The sequence below is a fragment of the Suillus discolor genome (genome assembly GCF_016758755.1).
Source record: "Suillus discolor strain FC423 chromosome Unknown F5147scaffold_1, whole genome shotgun sequence".
NCBI classification, from domain to species: domain Eukaryota; kingdom Fungi; phylum Basidiomycota; class Agaricomycetes; order Boletales; family Suillaceae; genus Suillus; species Suillus discolor.
In genome coordinates, this window is record NW_024541248.1 from 637,813 (window position 1) to 659,672 (window position 21,860).

At 48.3% G+C, this 21,860-nt stretch overlaps 9 protein-coding genes across 9 annotated transcripts; 6 read left to right on the plus strand and 3 right to left on the minus strand.

The window, feature by feature from the left end:
• Window positions 1-61: 61 nt before the first annotated feature.
• F5147DRAFT_662586 (uncharacterized protein) lies at window positions 62-4,272 on the plus strand. The gene is made up of 14 exons (XM_041434789.1): window positions 62-211; window positions 273-1,133; window positions 1,185-1,446; window positions 1,504-1,772; window positions 1,822-1,840; window positions 1,892-1,919; window positions 1,970-2,033; window positions 2,083-2,131; window positions 2,184-2,218; window positions 2,277-2,609; window positions 2,679-2,765; window positions 2,825-3,607; window positions 3,663-3,748; window positions 3,798-4,272. The coding sequence occupies exons 1-14, from the start codon at window positions 116-118 to the stop codon at window positions 4,123-4,125; spliced, it is 3,300 nt and encodes a 1,099-aa protein (XP_041299974.1). The 5' UTR covers window positions 62-115; the 3' UTR covers window positions 4,126-4,272.
• A 2,466-nt stretch (window positions 4,273-6,738) lies between these two features.
• F5147DRAFT_563470 (uncharacterized protein) lies at window positions 6,739-7,875 on the plus strand (the record flags this gene model as incomplete). The annotated part of the gene is made up of 4 exons (XM_041430676.1): window positions 6,739-7,098; window positions 7,155-7,547; window positions 7,614-7,695; window positions 7,748-7,875. 4 exons carry the CDS (start codon window positions 6,739-6,741, stop codon window positions 7,873-7,875), a joined length of 963 nt encoding a protein of 320 aa, XP_041299975.1.
• A 198-nt stretch (window positions 7,876-8,073) lies between these two features.
• Window positions 8,074-9,065, minus strand: F5147DRAFT_562786 (dihydrofolate reductase; the record flags this gene model as incomplete). Its single annotated transcript, XM_041430642.1, has 5 exons — window positions 8,074-8,145; window positions 8,203-8,417; window positions 8,458-8,691; window positions 8,741-8,811; window positions 8,869-9,065. 5 exons carry the CDS (start codon window positions 9,063-9,065, stop codon window positions 8,074-8,076), a joined length of 789 nt encoding a protein of 262 aa, XP_041299976.1.
• Window positions 9,066-9,206: 141 nt separating this feature from the next.
• On the plus strand, window positions 9,207-9,980 carry F5147DRAFT_662602 (histone-fold-containing protein). Its single transcript, XM_041434790.1, has 4 exons — window positions 9,207-9,334; window positions 9,397-9,468; window positions 9,523-9,659; window positions 9,721-9,980. Exons 1-4 carry the CDS (start codon window positions 9,308-9,310, stop codon window positions 9,794-9,796), a joined length of 312 nt encoding a protein of 103 aa, XP_041299977.1. The 5' UTR covers window positions 9,207-9,307; the 3' UTR covers window positions 9,797-9,980.
• Window positions 9,981-10,055: 75 nt separating this feature from the next.
• F5147DRAFT_662605 (methionine aminopeptidase 2-like protein) lies at window positions 10,056-11,964 on the plus strand. The gene is made up of 10 exons (XM_041434791.1): window positions 10,056-10,213; window positions 10,262-10,400; window positions 10,461-10,759; window positions 10,807-10,952; window positions 11,008-11,104; window positions 11,152-11,318; window positions 11,368-11,420; window positions 11,476-11,584; window positions 11,641-11,721; window positions 11,773-11,964. The coding sequence occupies exons 1-10, from the start codon at window positions 10,102-10,104 to the stop codon at window positions 11,833-11,835; spliced, it is 1,266 nt and encodes a 421-aa protein (XP_041299978.1). The 5' UTR covers window positions 10,056-10,101; the 3' UTR covers window positions 11,836-11,964.
• A 174-nt stretch (window positions 11,965-12,138) lies between these two features.
• Window positions 12,139-14,556, plus strand: F5147DRAFT_662607 (Alpha/Beta hydrolase protein). Its single transcript, XM_041434792.1, has 8 exons — window positions 12,139-12,183; window positions 12,235-12,544; window positions 12,609-12,739; window positions 12,790-13,099; window positions 13,150-13,230; window positions 13,285-13,506; window positions 13,559-13,845; window positions 13,897-14,556. The coding sequence occupies exons 2-8, from the start codon at window positions 12,328-12,330 to the stop codon at window positions 14,533-14,535; spliced, it is 1,887 nt and encodes a 628-aa protein (XP_041299979.1). The 5' UTR covers window positions 12,139-12,183; window positions 12,235-12,327; the 3' UTR covers window positions 14,536-14,556.
• Window positions 14,557-16,301, minus strand: F5147DRAFT_662611 (Endonuclease/exonuclease/phosphatase). The gene is made up of 5 exons (XM_041434793.1): window positions 16,136-16,301; window positions 15,905-16,078; window positions 15,671-15,857; window positions 15,498-15,617; window positions 14,557-15,449 (listed from the first exon to the last, which is right to left on the minus strand). The coding sequence occupies exons 1-5, from the start codon at window positions 16,252-16,254 to the stop codon at window positions 14,649-14,651; spliced, it is 1,401 nt and encodes a 466-aa protein (XP_041299980.1). The 5' UTR covers window positions 16,255-16,301; the 3' UTR covers window positions 14,557-14,648.
• A 791-nt stretch (window positions 16,302-17,092) lies between these two features.
• On the plus strand, window positions 17,093-17,688 carry F5147DRAFT_741555 (uncharacterized protein; the record flags this gene model as incomplete). Its single annotated transcript, XM_041439488.1, has 3 exons — window positions 17,093-17,124; window positions 17,179-17,402; window positions 17,465-17,688. The coding sequence occupies 3 exons, from the start codon at window positions 17,093-17,095 to the stop codon at window positions 17,686-17,688; spliced, it is 480 nt and encodes a 159-aa protein (XP_041299981.1).
• Window positions 17,689-17,992: 304 nt separating this feature from the next.
• On the minus strand, window positions 17,993-21,777 carry F5147DRAFT_741556 (P-loop containing nucleoside triphosphate hydrolase protein; the record flags this gene model as incomplete). Its single annotated transcript, XM_041439489.1, has 7 exons — window positions 17,993-18,010; window positions 18,062-18,115; window positions 18,168-18,516; window positions 18,569-19,724; window positions 19,774-20,140; window positions 20,192-21,048; window positions 21,099-21,777. The coding sequence occupies 7 exons, from the start codon at window positions 21,775-21,777 to the stop codon at window positions 17,993-17,995; spliced, it is 3,480 nt and encodes a 1,159-aa protein (XP_041299982.1).
• Window positions 21,778-21,860: the final 83 nt, after the last annotated feature.

The window sequence follows — 21,860 nt, forward strand, 5'->3', positions numbered from 1 at the left end:
GAGTATTCGTGTCACAATACGTCACGTTTCCTTGGTCACACTACTGTCACGGCGCGATTAATATAAATCACTGCGTCAGCTGCGGGAACCCCACCAGCTCCTCTTAGACGCTACCATGTTCACAGTAAAGGCAACTTATCGAAACGAGACTCGCAAGTTTTCTTTCTCAGGGACTGTCTTGTTCCCCACATACGAGGAGCTTTACCAGCAGGTATGCTTGCTCTTCGCTTATCTGTTCTCACTACTGAAGCGCTGACGTTTCGCATCTGTAGTTGTATCGCATATTTCCTATAAGCCATAATTATTATCTTTCTAAACTCATTTTCTCTCCTGACGTGTCCAAGACGTCTCGTATTCTAATTGGAAAAGAAGTCCATAACGCAGAGGAGTATAACACTCGTATTGCCCCTTTACGCAGGCGCTGGCCCAACCCACTGCTCAGGTTCTCTATCTTCGACGAGACACCCCACAAAGCACCCAGCGCAACGGTCGAAGATTCTCCGGAGGTTCTTAATCCTTTGTCCTTCATGGCGATTCCTCCGCCTCCTACACTTTTGTCGACTCCTGCACCACCCAATTTGTCATCCGCGTCATCTTTCGATACACGTTTCCAGGAGTTTCTATCATTCAAGGCGGCTCATCCACCGCCGCCTTCTTCTAGACCACTTCCTACCCTTGAAGCTGTTAGTTTTATTGCGCCTCAAATCTCGCCTTCGTTCATTTCGCCGCCACCACCTATCATATTTTCAGAACCACCTGCTCCCTCGAGGCATCCCTCTCTTCCAAGTCTTCCTTCTCTCTCGTACCAAGCGGCCTCCCCTAAGTCATGTTGCTCAGTCGCCAAAGGGAAGTCGGAAATGGAAACTTTATTGACATCTTTCAGGAAAGATATTGATCGTATCATACTCGATACTTTTGGCGAGTGCAATGCTTCAGCACAAGTCGATACATCTCATCGGCAGACTCCTTTCGGAGCGGGAACATCCAACGAGGCTCCTCATGCTTCGTCAGAGGCGTCGTTCAACACAATGAATGTCTCAATGGAACCTCTTTCATCACATTGGTGTTTCGTCTGCAGGAACGAGTTTTCTGGAAGCTGGTATGGGTGTGTGAAATGCCCGTGGCACTATGTTGTAAGAAATTTCATTTGCTAGTGATATTTGTTTCGCTGAACCATCTGTTAGTGTCCAAGCTGTTTTTCCAAATCTGGTGCCATGCACACGTTCAGTTTTGGGCCAACTCACGTTGTCCAGCAGCATGAAACTGTACCGTCAATCGCCATCACACCGTCAGCCGCGGAAATATCTGCAGAGTCTCAGTCTACCGGAACTGAGCTTGTTGATGCCGAGCCTCGTCAAAACCCGCCTGTCATTCACCAAAACATTCTTTGTGACAACTGCAATGAAGTAATTGTTGGTGTCAGACGTAAATGCCTGGATTGTCCTGGTAAGATTATATGATTTAATGTCACAACGCAGTCCTCTTATATGTTTTCCGTCCTAGATTATGATCTATGCACGCCCTGTATCGAGTCAGGTGCTGCAGAGAGGCACAACCCGTTCCACGAATTCTTCGACATTGAAATACCCGGACGAGTGCTCGTTCATACGGTCTTTAGTGGCAGCGGGGAGCGTGGTGTTTCCCCAAATAGTGGTAGTGCCATAGCAGATAGTCCTCGCACCTCCGCGGCGACGCCAGTGAGCACCATAGAGACTATTCGTCATTGCGCGGCTTGCAACCTGTGTGACTCTCCCATTGTTGGTGATCGCTTCGTGAGTCAGCTTTCTGCATCCCACTTCCTTACCACTCATGGTTACCCAGAAATGTGTCAATTGTCCAGGTAAAAGCGCACTTCTGGATGATCTTAAGAGTGCTAATGGTGATTTGAAAGATTTTGATACTTGTGCCAACTGCTTCAAGTACGTGTTCTATTACAAAGCATGGTCAGCATTGACACTTTGATGGTCAGGATTACTGGAGAGCAACATCCTTATCACGGCTTTGTGCGGGTGAGCAAGCCGAGCGACCTCGTGGTAATAATGTTCTTTTTGCGAAGAAAAACCCATCTCACAAATATTCAAGATGCGCAATGCGGTGACCAACAGAACTACTCATTACGCGACGTGTGATGGTAAGTTCTGTTCTATTGATTGTGAGTACCAAATAATCAGCTGCGCTATTAGCTTGCCGCGAGACCATTCGTGGTGTCCGCTATAAGGTAATTGCTCGTCGGGCTTCATTGATGTTTATATTTCTGACGCTTGCATTTTGTGTAGTGCATGCACCCTAGTTGTCCGGATTTCGACCTGTGTCAGAATTGCGAAGCTCTCCCTATCCCGGTCCACCCTTCTATTCATCCGTTATTGAAGATGAAGACTCCAGACACTGTTATTCCTACCGTGTACAGAGTCGGGATGACCAATCTCATCCATTCTCGAAGGACATCTCAGGGGAGCACCCCTCCCGAGACTTTTAAACCTCGTCCTCCGAAATCTCCGTCCGTTTCTGTATCACGCACCTCCGAGATTTCTGTGAAAAAAGAAGAGGAGCCGTCTCTTGTTCCCGAGTCTCTGAGTCCTCTTGCTATCTTAGCACAGTGCCCCGACTGCGTCAGTGAAAACTCTGTCGCCTCTTGGGGTTATGGTCTCACTCCTGCTAAATTACCGCAACCCCCGCAGTCTGTCACTCCTAACTGCAAAGAACCTTCTTCGTCTCCCACCGAATTAAGTACCAGCCCCTGCTACCAGGTGATCAGACCTGTCGAGGTTAGTGTAACTCTTGTTGGCTTCTAGCGCCGTTTCTGATTGTTTCTAAATTGTCACAGTCCCAGAAGCCTTCCATTGTTGATCGCGAACAATCGACCTCACCTTACAGTAACTTGGTCCAGACGATTGATCGCTCTTCCGTTAAGGTGAACTCGCCACCCCTCGACCTGAACCCTTCACTCGATATCTTTCATGAAGTTTGGCCAAAAGTGAACCGAGAAATGAAACACCTCACTGAAGCAAGACAAATCGAAGTAAATTCACTTAGTTCTGTGGCCGACCTCGGCAAAGCCATTGAAACCGATCTGGGAAAGCTGGCGGAATCTACGACCTCTCCTGTCAAAGGAATTTGCCCTACAGAATCTGTGGATTCACTCCTCAAAGAAGAGTCGCCTGTCATCCCGACGCTGTCTTTTGATGTTCCACCGATGGATTTTGCTGGACTTCTACGTGGTTTCCGTACACCGTCCCCTGTCGCTTCTAAAGCACCCGCTCCATCCAGTACAACTTTTTCTTCCCTCCCTGATAACGTCACAGATGTCATAGATGAACAAGCCACTACTACACCCAGCCTAGAACAGCAACAGGCGGGAATTACACCTTTCAGCTGTGCTTTTGTATCCGACACGACAGTTCCTAGCGGCCAGATTTTTCCACCTGGTGCTGAGTTCGTTAAGTCCTGGCGGATGTTAAACGATGGGGACAAGGCTTGGCCAGAGACGACTCAGATTCACTTCGTTGCGGGGGAGTCTTTTTCACCTGGAGCTGACTCTTCATTGATTGTCAAAGTAGGACGTGTTGATCCCGGTGAAGCTCTTGATGTGTGGACCGGTGACCTGAAGGTTCGTTCGTCGGGCCTGGTATAATTTGTAATCGCTAAAGCACATTGCCCATCAGGCACCTGATGCTCCTGGCAGATATGTCAGTTACTGGAAGTTGACGGACGGTACTGGCGAAATGTTTGGTCCTAGCGTCTGGATTGAGTACGTTCGGTTCTCTGTCTAGCTGCATTTGAATTAATGCCCTTCACAGCGTTACTGTCACCGAGCCCCGTCAGTCAGCTGATGAAGCTGACGATGATTCTTTGGCATCATCTTCTATGGTCATGCCAAAGTCATCTGATAATAGGTCTGCTCATTCTGTCGGAGCCCTTGGTCACTTATTTGAACCGTCATATCCTCCAACGTCCAAACCTACGACGGACGGGACGGATGATGGGGCCTCTGATGGATCGTCAGTATCATTGGTCAGCGTCCCTTCGTCTGATGACTATGGATCCGACTGGCAGGATACGCATTCCCAGCCTGAGAATCTTGAGTACGTTGTGCTATACGACAGCAATGGCTCAGAGGATGAATAAATATTCTCGATAACTTCTGTTTGTCTTCTATTTACGATGTCTTTATATGCAGCGGCAGATCGATCCGCACCCGTCTTGTTATCGTGTACTATTACAAGCTATCTGATTAGAATCCATATCGAAGAGAATCCGTACAGCGTGACCAAGACGTATATGCGAGAAGCGGTACTATTCCATTTACCGAATTCGACTATTCTGTACCGCAATACTAGAAGCTAGGTGATCCGGATAACGCAGTCAACCGGAAATCTGGCAGCTTCAGAGCCCGAACCAGCCCAAACCGTCGTAGTACCCTGCAAGTAGATCGGCTCCTTGTCCCTGAAAACATATTTACATCAGTGGCAAAGACCTTCTCGGTAAGCTCATTTCCTCGCTCTCGCGTGTACCTATTCTGTACTGTTCTGCCATGTTCGCGTCACCAAGCCGAATTGTGCGTCTACATCATACATCATTGCGCCTTACCTCGGATTCTTACCACGACTCGGGACGGGTTTTCAATGAATAGTGTAGCCATCTCCTTGACAATAAGGTGAACCAACTTAAAACTCTCGTGTCTTTGATTTTCTGGGTGAGATGATGAATATTATGACCAAGTAACATGTATGCAGACACTGACGGGTAGGATGCAAAGAGATGTCGACATTTACGGACACTAGGGTTGGCAGAGTACCGACACAGTTTGCGGGGTCCGAACTGTAATTACTAATTAACGTCGTTGACGTTAAATTGCAACATTGTTTTTGAAAGATAGACAGCCGATCTATTTCGGTTAATGCTATCAGGTCACAGGCATCACTCCAAACCGTCGTACATATGCCGAGGTCCCCATTGTGACGAAAAAGGCCCTTCCTGCTATGACCTTGACGTGGAAGGGCAACAGCCTAAGAGTCGAGGATATCGAGAGGAGTCTCCTCAGGCTGCTAGTAGTAGTTTAAAGATTCGGAGGTGTCGAAACCCGTTCATCCGCCTTCCCCGCATCTGGCTCCAGTGAGAGTCGAGGCTTGGATCTATTTAAATCCCGACGGGTGGACTCAACTGTGTACGGGGAACCGAACCACTCTCAAGCTTCAAGGGTAGCTCCTGTCATCGTTCACTACCCTCGGCACTCATGCAGCATGCCAGACGAGAAGAAATCTGGTCGAAACTGCTATCTCCTTTCCGAAAGACTATCCCTCACGAAACCCCTATAAAACACTCCGAGCCTGACTCTCCTGGTGACGGCAAAATCCCTAGTTCCCTCATTGTCCCTGTGTTCGAAGCTGAGCTGCGTAAAACATCCGGACATATCCCCCGTACCAACGGCGTGCGGCCCTTTCCAACGGAAGAGTCGGGGGTGTCAGTGGCAAACCATGGAGACAGCCGTGACTCCGGCAGGAGTGCTCAGACAGGTTGTACTATTCCAGGCGCTAATTTCCACTCTTTTTCTACTCAACCAGTTCCTGCCGCTTGCCCTGGAACATGTCACGACTCTCCCAGAATAAGTGGAGATTTTGAGGGAAGGCTAGGCAATGCATATCACCACATTCAAAACATGCCCCCCTCGCCGATATCACCCTCTATTAGCCAATTGATTGGCGATCCTCGCACGTATCATAAGCAATTGGGACTGCCTCAACATTCCGTCATCAACCAGCCAACGCTGAAGATGCCGAGCCTTCCGAATCCTCACGCCACGCATGCAAGATCACAGTCACAATCCCCTCCGTCATCGTTTCGCTTTGAATCTCTACCTACGCCGCGGACTTGGGACAATGTACCTGGACCGAGTAGTGCTCCACAATCTCGTCATCCTCACGAGTTCCAAAAATATCACCAACCATCATCGCATATTGATATCGATGTTCATCCTAATGATCGCCGTCCGGCAACAGCTTCAGTCCATTCCTCCCAAACTTCGCCCGTCATGATCCCCGACCCTATAAAGCCTTATTTCGCCGGTGCCGGTGCGTCGTCGTTACCGCAGCCAGAGGATGGCCATATTATTAGATCAGAGCTTCCCCTTCAAAGAAAGGCAGAGTTGATCAAGCGACGGTCAGCAGCAATGTCGCGTCTATCCCAACCATCATGCCGCATTACCTCGGAGGAGACTCATACCACAGACGAGTCAAAGTTGATCAAGCAATGCTCACCATCGGTTTCTCGTGTCTCAAGCTCATCCCCATCATCATCATCATGCCACTTTGCGTCAGAGGAGGCCAGTACTCCTTCGTCATCCAACCAAGAATCAAACTCCAGTAAGGACGTCCGCAACCAAAGTTTTCTACCACTCGTTATACCCCCCTCACCACTACGGCTAGACATAGTAAGTCCCAGCACCAAGTGCACCTGGTCCAGCGTTGACTCATTACCTTTTAGCCATTACATCAGCCATGGCACGATCGGCGAACGAACTTTGAGTTGTCACCCACGCGGAGAAGCTACCATAGTGGTGCATCCATTACCTTACCAGCATCAAGCACTCAAAAGGCCAGTCCCAGCACTGAAGCACTTGCGTCTTTGGCATGGATTGGTGCATCTCCAATGAGCACTTCCGTCTCGACATTTTCTGGCAGTTCGCATTATACCCAGTTTAGCGCTGTTCCGACCGACGAGGAGATCAGTATATCCATGGCAATGGACGAAAATCTATCAGATGAAGCCGTGGTGGAACATCTCGAGATCATACGGAAACGGAGTTGCAAGGACAAATATCAGCCACCTCCTGTCCCGAGGGCCACTAGCCATGGCATACCACTTGGATCTAGCCATTTGTTTCAACTCGGAGATCACCTTACCAGCCATTCAAGCTCGCCATGGCGATCGGAGGAGCCCGAATCTGTGACACCCTTACCTGTGATTTTGGATGATGCTGAGTTGGACATCGACGACGCTGCGCTCTGGAGTACTGCCAGAAAGGCTTTGCTTTGCATCCGAGAAATCGTCGGGACGGAGAAAAAATACCAAGGAGCCCTCAAGATGCTCCAGACGGGGCAGGTTCGTCGCCAATATGACGTCTCAAGGGAATGTCGTGACTGAGTTGATATATTTAGACAGCGAATCGACCACCTTCGCTGTTGTTGACATACCTTCCTGACCTCATACGAGCATCAGAGGCGTTGTTGAAGGCCTTCCTTGATGACCCCTCTGCTTGGGGTGTATCCACCGCCTTCATGGCTTGCGAAGATGATATTGAAGTTGCTATGGTTTCGTGGTGCAGCGTGGTAGGCACCTTCTTTACTAATAGTCCCAGCCACGGAAGCGAGTCTGCCATCACGGGAGGGAAATGGCGTCCGCGCAAGTCTCTGCTCTCCGCCACAAACAATCCTCTCGCTACTGTGGTGGAGAAGTCGAGTGGAAGACCTTCTCCCGCTAGTTCCTCTCCTCCCCCTCTTCTCACTTTAATGAGTGAGGCAGGGAGTAGAATCAGAGATAGACAACGGATTGTTGAACACTATTGGAAGGTGTTTGATTGCAGTGGCGCCGAATCTCACAGTCGATCAAAGGGAGAGCATCCGACTCGAAGGCAAAGTGTACGGGATCTTGCAATTCAACCAATACAGCGAGTCACGAGATATGTTCTGCTGTATCGAGGTATGTTCTATTCTCATTCCACAATTTATCGCTTTCAATCCTGCGGGGATAGATCTCTTGGAGAGTACTCCTGTCACCTCTCCTTCCCGCGCTCTTGTTGAGAGAGCGCTCGAAGCTGCGACCCGCATTGCTAATAAGTGCGACCACGCACAAGACAATACTGCCTTTTTCCATGCATAGAATGGTTTCCATCACATACGTATTATTCTGTTCAAAGGATCAATATCGAATAACTGCGCCGGTCTGTATCACATTGCCACTGTTATACCCAGCAACTATCTCATTGTATATACGTAACATACAAGTCATTCTGCCTTGCTTTGTTGTTCTTGCAATTTCTTGTTATCCTGTGGGAGCTAACGCTCACTCGAACAATATTCACTTTAATGCACTGACAATGACAACATCTCGCCCCATGACCTCAGTTTGGATATGCTTCAAGGAGGGGATCTAATGTAACCTCAGGTGAAAACTCATGATTCTGCATGAACGTGTCCTTTCTCATACCTGCGTAGCCAATAATTTCTCGCCGTAACCGACACCATCGTCACCAATCAGCATCGGAGCAATTGTGATGATGAGTGTGTCAATAATGGTATTAGGCTTGGTGCGTGCACATTCCGCCAAGAAAGAGCCGATAACAGTTGCACCTCCTTCGACCATGAGACTCTTGATTCCAAAGTTGTAAAGGACCTTCAAGAGGTCCGGGATAACAATGAAACCTGAAGATATTCATATGACTCGCGCAAGACAACAAAGAACATGACCCACCGTCCACCGAGGGCACACCTATCACTCTTGCTCCAGCGTCCTCGAGGATGGATTTTCTTCCGTCATCGGGGGTCAAATTAGCATCGCAAATTACCCATGGACGACGACCTTTTCTTTCCCGATAATTTTTGAGCAGCTTGCAGTCCGGTCTAAGGCGTAGGTTTGTGTCGAGTATCACAGGACGGGGGAGATGGCTTGGCCGTTCATCCTCAGGTATATGGCGACCTTGTTATACCTACATGAGTCACATGCGCAGATGAGACTTGGGACATACTATTTAGCTGGGGATCGTCATTTAGTGCAGTACCGATCCCAACTAGGATGGCATCATGCTTAGTGCGCATCCTTCCTTAGGAATAGTAAGGGATGGATGTATATGTGAGTTCTAGATCGGTATCATACCAATGAGTCATGAGCATGCTTTCTCTGCCGCTGAGAATAAGCTGTTTGCCCCCCTTGCCTGCTATCTTCGCGTCGAGAGATTGAGCGAATGTGAGGGTCACTAGAGGTCGCTGAGACTCATCCTCCAAACGACTATTCCCAGGTACTGGTAATACAGACGAGAGGAACTCCGTTACACTTTGACCACCTACCAACATCATGTTCAGCAGTCAATTGATAAGTGACTTTGAATCTGATCGACTCGGAGATGAAATTTAGAATTAAAATGCCGGCACCTCTGTGTCACGTGATACGTGGAGGGCCATTAAACAAACGCGAAACGCGTGCACAGAGACAAACAACCCTTTCTTCTTCACTACCACAATCAATCTTCGCAAACGTCGAAGTGCAGCTCAAGCTCTTCATTTTCTTCAATCAACTCTTACAACACTCGTGAAGCATGTCTGGTCGCGGAAAAGGTGGCAAGGTGTGTAACTTTGAGTCAGGTTCTGATCCGCGGAGCTCACCATGTTTTGGAACAATCTGTAGGGTCTCGGCAAGGGCGGTGCTAAGCGTCACCGGAAGATCTTGCGTGACAACATTCAGGGTATCACCAAGCCCGTGCGTCCTCCCACTATGTTCATCGTGTCAATGGTACTCACACTTTATCCGCAGGCTATCCGACGCCTGGCACGTCGTGGAGGTGTCAAGCGTATCTCTGGTCTTATCTACGAAGAGACTCGCGGTGTACTCAAGATATTCCTTGAGAATGTCATTCGTGACTCTGTTACCTACACAGAGCATGCTAAACGGTGAGCCTTCCCTTGCCCTGTAACTGTATAACTTCTCGCTAAGCTGTTGACATGCACACAGGAAAACTGTCACCGCTCTCGATGTTGTCTACGCATTGAAGCGCTCAGGGCGCACACTTTACGGTTTCGGAGCATAATTATCCGCATTTGTATGGGAGCATATTTCTTTATTGGAGCAGAACTCCATGTTGGTATCGACATTTTTGTATACTACATAGTCTTATTATTGGCTTATCATTCCACAATTCCACTAACTCATGAGCAACCTTTCCACCGGGTTCCGAATATGCAATGATCCATATGTTTGTCCTTGTGAGATAACTTGGGGTGCGAAAATGCACGATTACCTAATGTAAATGCTGCGCTTGCAAAGCGGATTCCGCGCAAGCTTTTATTAGTTGTCCATAGAAATCGATATCGTTCTGGACTATTGAACACTTCAATGATATCCAAGGACGATAAACAAGTTGAGCCAAAAAGCATCGTGCCACAGGATCACGAAGAGGACGATGTGGAAGAGGATGACGTCGTAGACGAAACTCCAGCCGCCGGAGGTGAGCCAATCAAAGGTGATCTCGGAACTATCATCATATGTTATTCAGAAGAGACCAAGAAAAAGAAGAAGAAGAAGAAATCTAAAAAGAAAAAGGTGCAACAGTCAGATCCCCCACGAGTCGGTCTGTCGAAGATATTCACGAATGGTATCTACCCAGAGGGGGAGATACAGCCCTACAAAGACGAGTAAGTATTGCAACCCCAATAAGTTATACCTTAATGAGATTGACAACGTCTTGTTTACAGCAATACGTGGAGGACGACGTCCGAAGAGAAGCGCTATGACGAAAGAATGGCAATGGAAGACCCAGAGATCACGTACCAGACCATTCGTCGTGCTGCAGAAGTTCATCGGCAGGTTCGACAAAGTGCACGGAAACACATACGTCCCGGGATGACCATGACCGAAATCGCAAACTTTATCGAAGATGGCAGCCGTGCCCTGGTCGAGGAAACCGGACTGGAGTCGGGCATTGGTTTTCCGACTGGACTCAGCTTGAATCATTGTGCTGCTCATTACACACCCAACGCTGGGGATACTAATGGTGTGTGTATGTTAAATGGATAGAATTCGCTGCTTACGCATGGTAAGTTCTTCAAAGTGGTGATGTTTTAAAGATCGATATAGGAGTGCATGTAAAAGGACGAATTGTCGATTCTGCTTTCACGCTCAATTTTGAGCCTACTTATGACAGGCTCATTGAAGCAGTAAAGGCTGCTACTGATACCGGTATTAGGGTAAGCCAAGTCCAGCTTTAGCATGTTCGACTGTAGTTTACAGGAGTATGCGTAGGAATCCGGTATCGACGTGCGCTTGGGCGAAATTGGAGGTGCTATCCAAGAGACTATGGAGTCATACGAGGTTGAGGTCAACGGAAAAATATATCCAGGTAATCATTCTCGTCCGGTGTTTTGGACTCCTCTGACATGTTTTCAGTCAAGTCGATAGAAAACCTTAGCGGGCATTCTATAGGACTTTACCAGATACACGGCGGAAAATCGGTCCAACTCGTGAATAACGATGATCAGACGAAAATGGAGGAGGGCGAATATTTTGCTATTGAAACCTTCGGCTCGACAGGTCGTGGACGTGTAGTTGAAAGCGTAGGCTTGGGTTGCGGATGCATTTGTTAGAGGCTGATTTCGTTGACAGGGCGAGTGCTCGCATTACGCAAAAATCATCGACGCTCCCCGCGTCCCCCTAAGGTTAGTCATCCCTATTGCTGTAATTTGACAACCATTGACGGCTATAAATTGCAAGACTGACTTCCGCCAAGTCGCTACTCAAGTCAATCAGCAGTAACTTCGGAACTCTTCCATTTTGCCGACGGTACTTGGATCGCGTGGGTGAAAGCAAATATCTACTGGCGGTTGGTCACACGACTTGCTAGGCATTCCATCGTTAATTAATTCGGCCCAACATTAGCTTAACCATCTAGTGCAACAAGGAATAGTTCAAGACTACCCACCGCTTTGCGATGCCAAGGGTTCCATGACCGCGCAATTTGTAAGCCTTTTTCAATTCGCCTTGAACTTGGTCTCTCAACGTGGCAAATAGGAGCATACAATCCTTCTTCGGCCCACCGTTAAGGAGGTTATCAGTCGAGGCGATGACTATTGAATATGTAAGATACTACTCATGCACACCAATTTTATTTTCGCGGTCGTCATCTATTAAGGTTTCCCTAGCCGGTTTTCAGTCCACAGGTAAAAACTCTAGATTGTTTGGTATGACACTCTTTGAACCGCTTGCGTGGGCGTTACCAGATATGTCAAATTTTCGTAGCGCTAAGTACAGATCGGCGGCCTCTGGTGCTGATGCGGCAATGGGCGCTTTCAACGGTCATCGACTGGTCATCGACATCGTCAGCATCATTGTGTGATGGATTACTCAGTCACGTGATTTCCGATTCGGACATTTGTCATGGAGCTGCAACTTAATGTTGGAGCACAAGAGCAGCACCATAAAGTTGCGTCGTCCTTATATATTCTAACCAGCACACCTCCAACACACCTCCAGTACACGTCTACTCTCCCATTATCACATTAGCGGAATTTGACACCCCCTATTGACCTCCATTTATTTAACCACCTGCAGTGTTGCACACCGAAGATGTTTCGGGATTCATTGCGACTTCTATATCATGGATCCAATGCTAGTTCCCCCGTAGTAACAAAAAAATCATCGGCAGTAGCTCTTCTACAGGAATTTGATTCCCCCGGCGTCTTCCCGGCGTCTGCACGCCTTGACCGGAGTCTCAGAACAACGAATGGCTTCACTATGAAAGTTTGGGACGCATGGAAATATCCCGCCTTCGCAGTCAATAAAGGTAAGCATCCGCAGCGCTCTACCAATGATGTAATGCATTCTGGAGCCTGACATCATGCATCCAGCATCATCCCTTGCTCTTGATGTGATATCTCATCATGTTTGGGGCCCGCGCAGGAAATCATGGGGCATTGAGATGACCATACTCTCTAGTCTCATGCGGGATGTTTCGAGGCATTCTGCACTGGCTGATATCGTGGGTGTCGTTTGCGTCGTTCGCAACCCTAGCAATGACAATAACCCTAGGCTATGGTTCGCAAGGCAATGAGTATCGGAGGGCTAGTTCCCTTACCCTCAGATGCTTTAGTCACTCCAGTGACTTTCCGTGTGCGTAAACGCAACCTTCGTGGTATGCTGGAGGCTTGCGATGCTATGGAAGACGGAAAACGTGAACTTTCTGGGGAGTGGATAATCGGGAAGAGACTCTGGCAATCTTTGCAATCAGATTACAAGTCCACTCGCAGAACAGGGGAATGGGTCAGCTTTGTCGACCAAACGAAAATTGATTACGATTCTCGAAAGGGGCAATCTCGAATCATCCTCTACATTCACGGCGGTGAGTTCGTGGCGCTCTCTGTACAAAGCAGCGTTTGATCTTGTTTTCAGGAGCATATTATTCATCCAGCGCTGCAGCACAAAGGACGCTGACCATACCACTGTCCAAATATACCAACGCACGCGTATTTGGTGAGTTTCTTGATCACAGCTCGCACTGCCATTCTTGCCTCACCTCAATCCAAGCCATCGATTACCGGCTTGCTCCGGAAACGATTTTTCCTGGTCAGCTGCACGACGTGGTTAGCACCTACTTCCGCCTGACGGATGACTTGCGGGTGCCGCCAGAAAATTTAGTTGTAGCGGGTGATAGTGCGGGTGGTGCACTAGGCCTTGCACTCCTGCTCTATCTACGAGACAATGGATACACTCTTCCGGGAGGTGCCATGTTATTCTCTCCCTGGGTTGGTATGCAGCGATTGATGCACTTTTTTGTGGGTAGTCTGACACATAATCACAGACTTGACCTTGAGCTGCGAATCGTGGGATACTAATGCTGCCTACGACATCATTCCTACTCCCGGTCCAACCGCTCACTTGCACCCCGTTATAATGTATCTAGGAGACACGCTCGAGCAGTCCATTACCCACCCATACGCCAGCCCATTGTTTGGCAAGTTTGATGGACTACCACCCATGCTTATTCAATGTGGCGAAGCGGAGGTTCTGCATGACGAAATCGTGCTTCTCTCACACAAAGCTTCACTGGCCGGTGTCCAGGTTCAGTTGGAGACCTACGAGGATGCTGTAAGTTCATTGATTTTCTCGTTTGTTGCACTGATCATCGTTTTTTTCAAGATTCATGTTTTTCAAGCATTTCCTTTCTTGAATGTTGCAACAACTGCCTTTGTCTCTTGTCGCGAATTTGTGCGACACAGGTTGCCTTGTATTCAAAGTCACTCGCCTCAGGTTTTGAATAGTGACACCGAAATTTGCCTCGAGAACGATACAGATAACGATAACGTCCGCGTCGTCCGCGGCGACGGTGTGGAGACTAACTCGGGATGGCAAAAGGTTCAGGAACAGATGGCTCGAGAAAATATCGACCGGAGTTACGAAGCGCAATTGAGCTCAGCAGTGCCTCCGAGCTGGGGTCGCACTTGGCTGGATTTGGAGACTCCTAATTCCAGCGGTAGTGAGGCAGAACCAACTACGCCTTGCGTGACCGTCACCGATCCATCCCGGGTTCTTCGGCGTGCGGCGTCCACCCCAGCTCTGCGCCGGATGCAGTCTGCTCTCTCCGTTTTCTCCGAGAGATCAGTCGCATCCCAATATCTGGAGGACTGGCCCGCTCGTCGCAAAAAATTCACATTATCACCTACACCAACTCGTCCTTCGTCTCCCTCCGAATCCTCGCATCCTCGCATCAATATTCCTGCTCTTGCAACATCTTGGGCCGCTATGACGTCAGTTGCCTCCACTACCTACCTTGTATAGTACTACCTTAAACACATCAGTGTTGCCATGTCATTCGCATAATCCACGCCCAGAGATATATATAACAAGTAACACATAGTAAATAGTCCACTCCATGGGATGTCCGATAATATCTACCAGTCGTGCGGTGCTTGTGATACCAGGATCTGCTTGTAAAGCTCAAGCTCTTCTATAACATTCTGTAAAGCTTTCCTCTCCCAGTTTCCGAAGATGAAGCCTTCGTAAAGGTTTGTCGTAGCCACCCACGATAAGTAAATGACAAGAAGCACAAAGACTGGATTGAGCCAGGGAACAACAACCCATGCGGATCCAATAATGAGGCCAATCAGCGCCAAGATGCTCGTTGCAAAGATAGTCAATTCCTTGCGAGAACGATCTTGCGACATCCTGTAGGATGTGTTGAAAGTGCTCATCACCTCGGTTACGACATTTGAGGAGAGTTCAGAGGGGGAGTTGAACCACACTGCTGAGGTATCCTTCAATGACGCCATATCATCTTGTTTACCCTCCGCCTGCATGTCAATGGCTAGGGTCGCCTCGACACCAAAGTGATCAGAATAGGAGCATGAGTTTCCGAGAATGGAATCGGTGAAGACAACCTGACTATCTCGGCAGGTTAATCGGGGAAGGTGGTCATTGGACCCGTTGGGACTGGGGTGACGGAATAAGATATAATCAAGGCGTTTCCCTTGGTATTTGCGAACAATTGGGTCGCCAGAGGGCTCTGAGTCACGATAAGAATTAAGAGGCGAGTCAGCAGTGACACCATAGTTGACGACACCCTCTATAGGAGATAACATCCCAGAGGGCGGGGGTATGTGTGCATGTGAAGTCGCCCACGAGTCAACCAGTCCGGCATAGTTCAGGATGATATTCACCGGGAGACTTGTTGGAATGCTATTGAAATCACCCATCTATTTATGTATCAGCAACGTGCGAGGAACAGATATCATCTAACTCACGGCGATCACATACCGCCCCAATTCAGCGGCTTGCCGTGTGACTTTCGCAAACTCCCAAGCATTCACCAGGCGGTATGTTCTGTTGTACTCAGGACCCGATTCCCCGCCCTTTGCACAGAACTTGGATGCATTGTCAATACCAAAAAAAAAAGGATGTGTGTTGGCGGGCTTACATGCGTGACCAAAAGTTGAACCTGTCCAAGAACCGGATGCATGATCGTTACGCTCCCAACGCCCTTTCCTACAAACCAGTCTCCTCCGAAGGCGTCTGTGGGTTCGCCAACAAGAGAGTATGGAGTCATGCTGGTAGCAATGATGGGCCATTTTGTAAGGATAGCAAGTCCGGCACCAAGAGCACCGCTATAATAGCATAAGCTCGTGCACCCACCACACAAGAAACGGACTACCTATGAAAAAGCTTCGTGTAGGGCAAGCGAGAGACGACACTTTGCCGGATTTCATTGTAGTCTGCCTCGACCCAGATTTCTTGGAGTGCAATGATATCGTAATCCGAGCGAGCGAGCGCACTAGCTATTGCGGTAACTCGTTCGTGCCGGTCTTTGGAGATATATTTCAAGCCCCTGCGTCACTCTTAGAATCAACCTGACCATGTGCTTGGAGACTCGGAGATGACATACCAGCAATTGAGAGTAACAACTCGAATTTGTTCTGCCATGGTGGTGGTAGAAGGCAATTGCAACGAGTGGGTTGGTATCTCGGACTGGTGTAAATTTATAGAATGGCTATTGGATGACATTAATGGATGCGGTACTACTTCCTACACGCCATGTTGGGCTTTACTCTTGATCCCAAAGGTCCGACGGTAAAGCCGCCCTGGTTATTACGTGATGTTTCACAGGAGTATATATCACGTGCCACTACTTTATTACCTAGTTCATCGTGTCAGCAACCAGCTCAACAACTTGAACCGGCTGTGAATGCTTTTATTCCATTAATTTAATATTCTCTCTAATCCTCGTACAAAATTACCAGTACAACTTGTCCCCATGAATGGTCTGAATGATGCAATGACCGTCATCACCAACGACCGTGATCATCTGCTTTTCGCCTACAATCTCGCGGAACTCATAATCATGACATTCACGGATGCATATTGTTGATCAGGCAAGCAAGCTGGGATCTGTTCAACATACAGTGCTCAGCTGGCGTAAGTAACTGTCCTGTTTTGTTACATATTAATATGGTCTCTACCTGAGCTCCACGGCTGTGCTCGCACAATCACCATGAATATCTGACTTAATTCAGAAACGTGTTCGACACAATGCATCTACCATACTCCTTTCACCAGCTCACAAGTGCCTTCAACCCCCCAGGCCACCCTCCTGAGTCACCTTCTCAAGCTCGAACACCATATGCATCTCAGGCGTCTAGCACTACTCTGTACCATCGCTGCCGTTAATCATGACAATTTGGTTCTTTGTAGGTTGATTAGATTAATTCAGTTTCACTAGGAGGTCTAGATTTCCATGTAGCTGTTATCATATCAATGAGCCATTTTTGCTATTCTGTTTGTGCCTCTTCTACTATCTTATCAATTTGGCGTAAGCATCGCTTATAATCCTTTGTCTTGAACCATGACCACCACTACAACTTTCACTCGAAATGAGTAGGTGTTGTAATCGCACTTTGTATTACCAAATTTCTGATATCAACTGTGAAGTATCGAGATCGCGACAAGGGCAGCAGATGCGTTTACGCGTTTGTACTACACCACATATGACTCCCCTACAAGGGTGGATGATCTCCCTAAACTTTATCGGTCCTCATCGACCGTGACTTGGAACGGAAATCCATGTCAGGGTGCCGAGGGTGTGAAAAAACTTATTCAAGATATGCCAAGTACCAGGCATGAAGTTCAGTCCTACGATTGCCATCCTATACCAGGTCTGTTTCTTGTGATGCCCCGCAGTGACATAAACGCTCACGCATGCTTCATGTCATCACAGGCTCTCAACCCCCATCACTTCTTGTTACGGTGTCTGGCAATGTCACCCATGGACGTGGTCCTGCTGGCAATCCAGTATCGACACCGGTCAAATCAGTCGATGGACAACCTAGAGTCTTCTTCCAATCATTCATGTTGGTACCCGATCCAACAGCACCAGTAGTGAAAGCGGGAGAGGTTGCAAAGTACTATGTGGATGCTGATTCTATGCGATTTGTGGGCTAATGCTCGTCGACGCAGATATACTAGTATGTGTTCCCATCACTGAGCTACTCTCAGTAATCCTAATCGTTGTTCTTAGGTTTCATTATCTGTCGGATATCGTGGATCATCTGACCGAGTTATTGCGCGAGGTCTGATGCCTTAGCAAGCAATACCAGTATCAGAACCATGTCGCCACCGTCATCAGTCATCTTTAAGTGATCTACTATGGACACCGAGCAGCAGATTGCAGCAGGCTGATCAACGGCGGCATTATACTTTACAGCTACAGATAAATAATAAAATAGTCCAACAATTATGCGAGGTTTTAACCAAATGTTTGACTCTATTGCCAGGATTAGCACATAATTGAGGCAGCATTTGGGTGACTACATACCGAGCGTGCACTTCGTTTGACCTTCGATAGTCGCCATTCGTCGGGTTTCTCGTACTAGGAAATGCGTGAGCCTCAGATGCATGTCTCGTACGGATGCGGTGCATACCTTGTTGTACAATGGTTCGATCTTTTCCTGCCTCTTCCGCTTACTGATCTTGTTGGCGTCGGCGACTTTGAAAAATTGAGGTGCAACCTCCACGAGCCATTTTGGCTCTATAGTAGTGACGTTGTGACAGTATTCGCGAGTGGTCAACACCAACTCGTTATAGATTAGCCATTCGGGCGCGCGGTTGAAGAGAGCGGAAGAGGGATGGATATATACGGGTGTTCCTTCAACAAGTGTCTTGTAGCCTTCTTGAGGATCTTTCTTAGCTGCGTTCCGGAAGAAACCAGAACATATCGCCTTCCGCACACGGTTGTAATCATTTCCTGCCGATAGAATATCATGCTTGTATCTGAAAAGATGATTAAAATTACGAAATTGACTTTTCAAGAATTTACACGCACCTGTCCATGATGCCCACTAGCTGCTTGCGGATATCCTGTGCACGCCGCATGCTTCTTGCCTGGATGAAGTTCTCGTAGCACCAAGGATTTGAGAAGTTTGCACCTTTCCAGCCATTGTACACCGTCAGAAGGGTAAGGTGATCACCCTCCGGCTGATGGAACTTTGCTTTCTTAGAGTCGGCTTGACCTTGTTTCTCCTTTGGACGGTAGAAGACAGATTGGACAGACAACATAGCCACAATTGAAAGGATCTCTTCAGAACAACCAAGCTCGACAGAGGCGATGAGCATCTTCGCAAGCGGCGGCTCCATGGGGAAGTCAGCCATCTTGCGGCCCAAGCGAGTCAAAAGACCTTCGTCATCCAACGCTGAAAGCGCATACAATGACTCCAATGCAGTTAGCATGGTCTGCGCTGGCGGCGGGTCCATAAAATCAAAACTAAGAAGGTCATTGACACCCATTGCCTTGAGCATCAGAATAGTATGGGAAAGATTCGTACGCTGAATATCGGGGATAGACGTGGGTAACATTTCGTTCCGGTAGGCAGCCTCTGTGTATAGACGGTAGCACTTCCCTGGACCTGTGCGACCAGCACGCCCAGAGCGCTGCCGTGCTTGTGCCTGGGATATGGGCATGACCACCAATGAATCCATTCCTAGTCTCGGGTCGTATGCGTTTTGCTTCGAGAACCCGGGATCAATGACATAGTAAATACCAGGAATAGTCAAACTAGTTTCCGCAACGTTGGTAGCAATAACGACTTTGCGGGCACCAGGAGGAGTGGGTTCGAAGACACGCGACTGTACTTCGGATGGAAGGGCGGAATAAATGGGGAGGATAATGAGGTCTGGCACTTTTGGACCCAGCGCTTTCATACGCTCAAACAGGATTTCGCATGATGTGTCAATCTCCTCCTGGCCCGTCAAGAAGAGGAGAATGTCGCCCGGGGGCTCCGACAAGTGGATTTGCATGACAGTGATTAATGACGCGTCCAGGTAGTCGGATTCCGGCTCTTTGGTGTAAAGAATCTCTACGGGGTATGTGCGACCGGGAATGGTGAAAATTGGGCACCCGAAGAAGTACTTCGAGAATTTCTCAGCGTCCAAAGTTGCTGAGGTGACGATTAGCTTTAGATCGGGTCGCTTCTTGACGGCCTCTGCAAGGGTGTCAGGAAATGTCGACCAAATGAATGTGCAGAAACTTACTTTTAAGAAGACCGAACAAAACGTCGGTTGAAATGGTCCGTTCATGAGCTTCGTCAAGCATGACCACAGAGTACTGGCTGCAGAGCGGGTCAATCACCGACTCACGCTGCAACATACCATCCGTCATATATTTGATCTTTGTTTCCGGACTCGTACAATCTTCAAAACGGATAGTATAGCCAACTTCTTGGCCGAGGCGACATCCTACCTCTTCCGAAACACGCTTTGCGACTGACATAGCAGCCACACGACGCGGTTGTGTACAGCCAATGCGTCCTCTATCAGCATAGCCAGCCTCGGCTAGATATTGAACCATTTGCGTTGTCTTGCCAGAGCCAGTGTCTCCAACGACAATGAGGACTTGATGCTATAAAGTGAGTCAGAAACTAATTGATTTACAGGGGAAAAATCGATTTACCTCGTCAATGGCCTTCAACAGAGCGTCTCTAAGCTTATAAATAGGTAGACTCTTCCGCTGTTCCTGTATACTGAGGCTTGTAATTTCACCATACGTTGTGGCCTTGTTGAATGTCGATTCCCTCCATTTGGGTACTTCGCCAGCTCTTCGATCCTTGAGATGACCTCTCATGTCTTGAGCAAACATTCTCTCTGACTCCTTCGCCATAGGATCGAGCCATGGCGCACTGAAGTCTCGAGCTTCAGAGTCAGCTTGCTCATTAGATTCTTGCTGACGAAGCTCGCGTCGCTCTTTAGCCAAAGCTGCACCACCTAGAGCGGCTCTATTGAGGGAGCCATCAGGAGCTTTGATGATTTTCACAGGACTGAGATCGAGAGTGCGTTTCGTCTGACCAGCCAAAAATGCCGGTTCCTCTTCCCTGATTTCGACGTCAAGCTCCTCTTCAACCTCTGCTCGAGCTACAGGATTCACGAAGTCTTCATCAAGGTCAGGATACTCGGAGGCATCGATGACACCAGATGAGATAAGCTGCTTAATCTCCCATCGTTCAGGTGAGGTCAGACGTTTGGCGGACCGAGTCGCTAATGGTTCGTCTTTCGAGCGTAATGGCACAGCATTGGCCCCAGAGGACGCGTGAGCCGCTCGTTGGCGCTCTTCCTCCATCTCGGCTTCAGATTTGATGCGCAAGTGAGGGGTGAGATCACGACCCGTAGCTTGGTCTACATCCTTCATAGATAGACCAATACGGCTGCCTGCAATGCTCATCACCTTAACCTTGACCTGTTGTCCACGGCTAAGAAGATCCGACGCAGAGTTTGCACGTGCACCCTGCTGAATATTTGAAACATGCACCATGCCTGGAAGTATGTTAACAAAACGATGCTGAGGACCACAACGCTTTACGCACCTTCTACACGTCCCGCAACACCCTCCAGTTGCACAAAAGCGCCGAAATCTTTGAGACTTGATATTCGGCCACTGTAGATTTTAAACAATACTGGCCGCTCGTCTCCGTTTCTCCCCCTCCAATCATCCCTTCTTGAGTTGTAATTGCGACCCCTGTCAGGGCTTGGACTACGACGGCGTGGTGACCGTGACCGGGATCGGTCTCTTCGCTCCCGCTTTGCAGGCCTCTCTGAGTCATCCTCGTCTGTTGTTTTTGCCCTCTTCGCAACACCTTCAAACTGAGCCATCATATCATCCACCTCTTTCATGAGCACATCCTTCTTTATCTCCTTGTCTGGCACAGCAAGCCCAGGGAAAAGTCGCCTCTGCTTGTCCTTTTCACGATCGAGTGCCTCCCCGGCGTTTAAAGCGTCATGAGTAACTAAACTGGATTTCTTCTTGTGTTTCGGATGCAAGCTCAGAATTAGACGGTCCACGTTCTCAACGAATGAGTCTGGGAATTCAGCACCAGCACTACTGAGCTGCGATTTGAAGTTGGGAAGTGATTTCGACTGGTCGTGAAGAGAAATGACAAATTCAGCAAGTGTTTTATCGTTAATGCCAGTATAATTGTCAATCTCCTGAGTAATTTTGGCGACTAGCGAGAGTACTTCAAGGTTGTAAAGGTCATTCTCTGCCATAGCAAGGTCGTGGTGAGAACTAGAGTCGTTGAGAGTAAAGTAGATCAGGCTGCGAGCACCAAATAGTTAGAGCTTACATAATT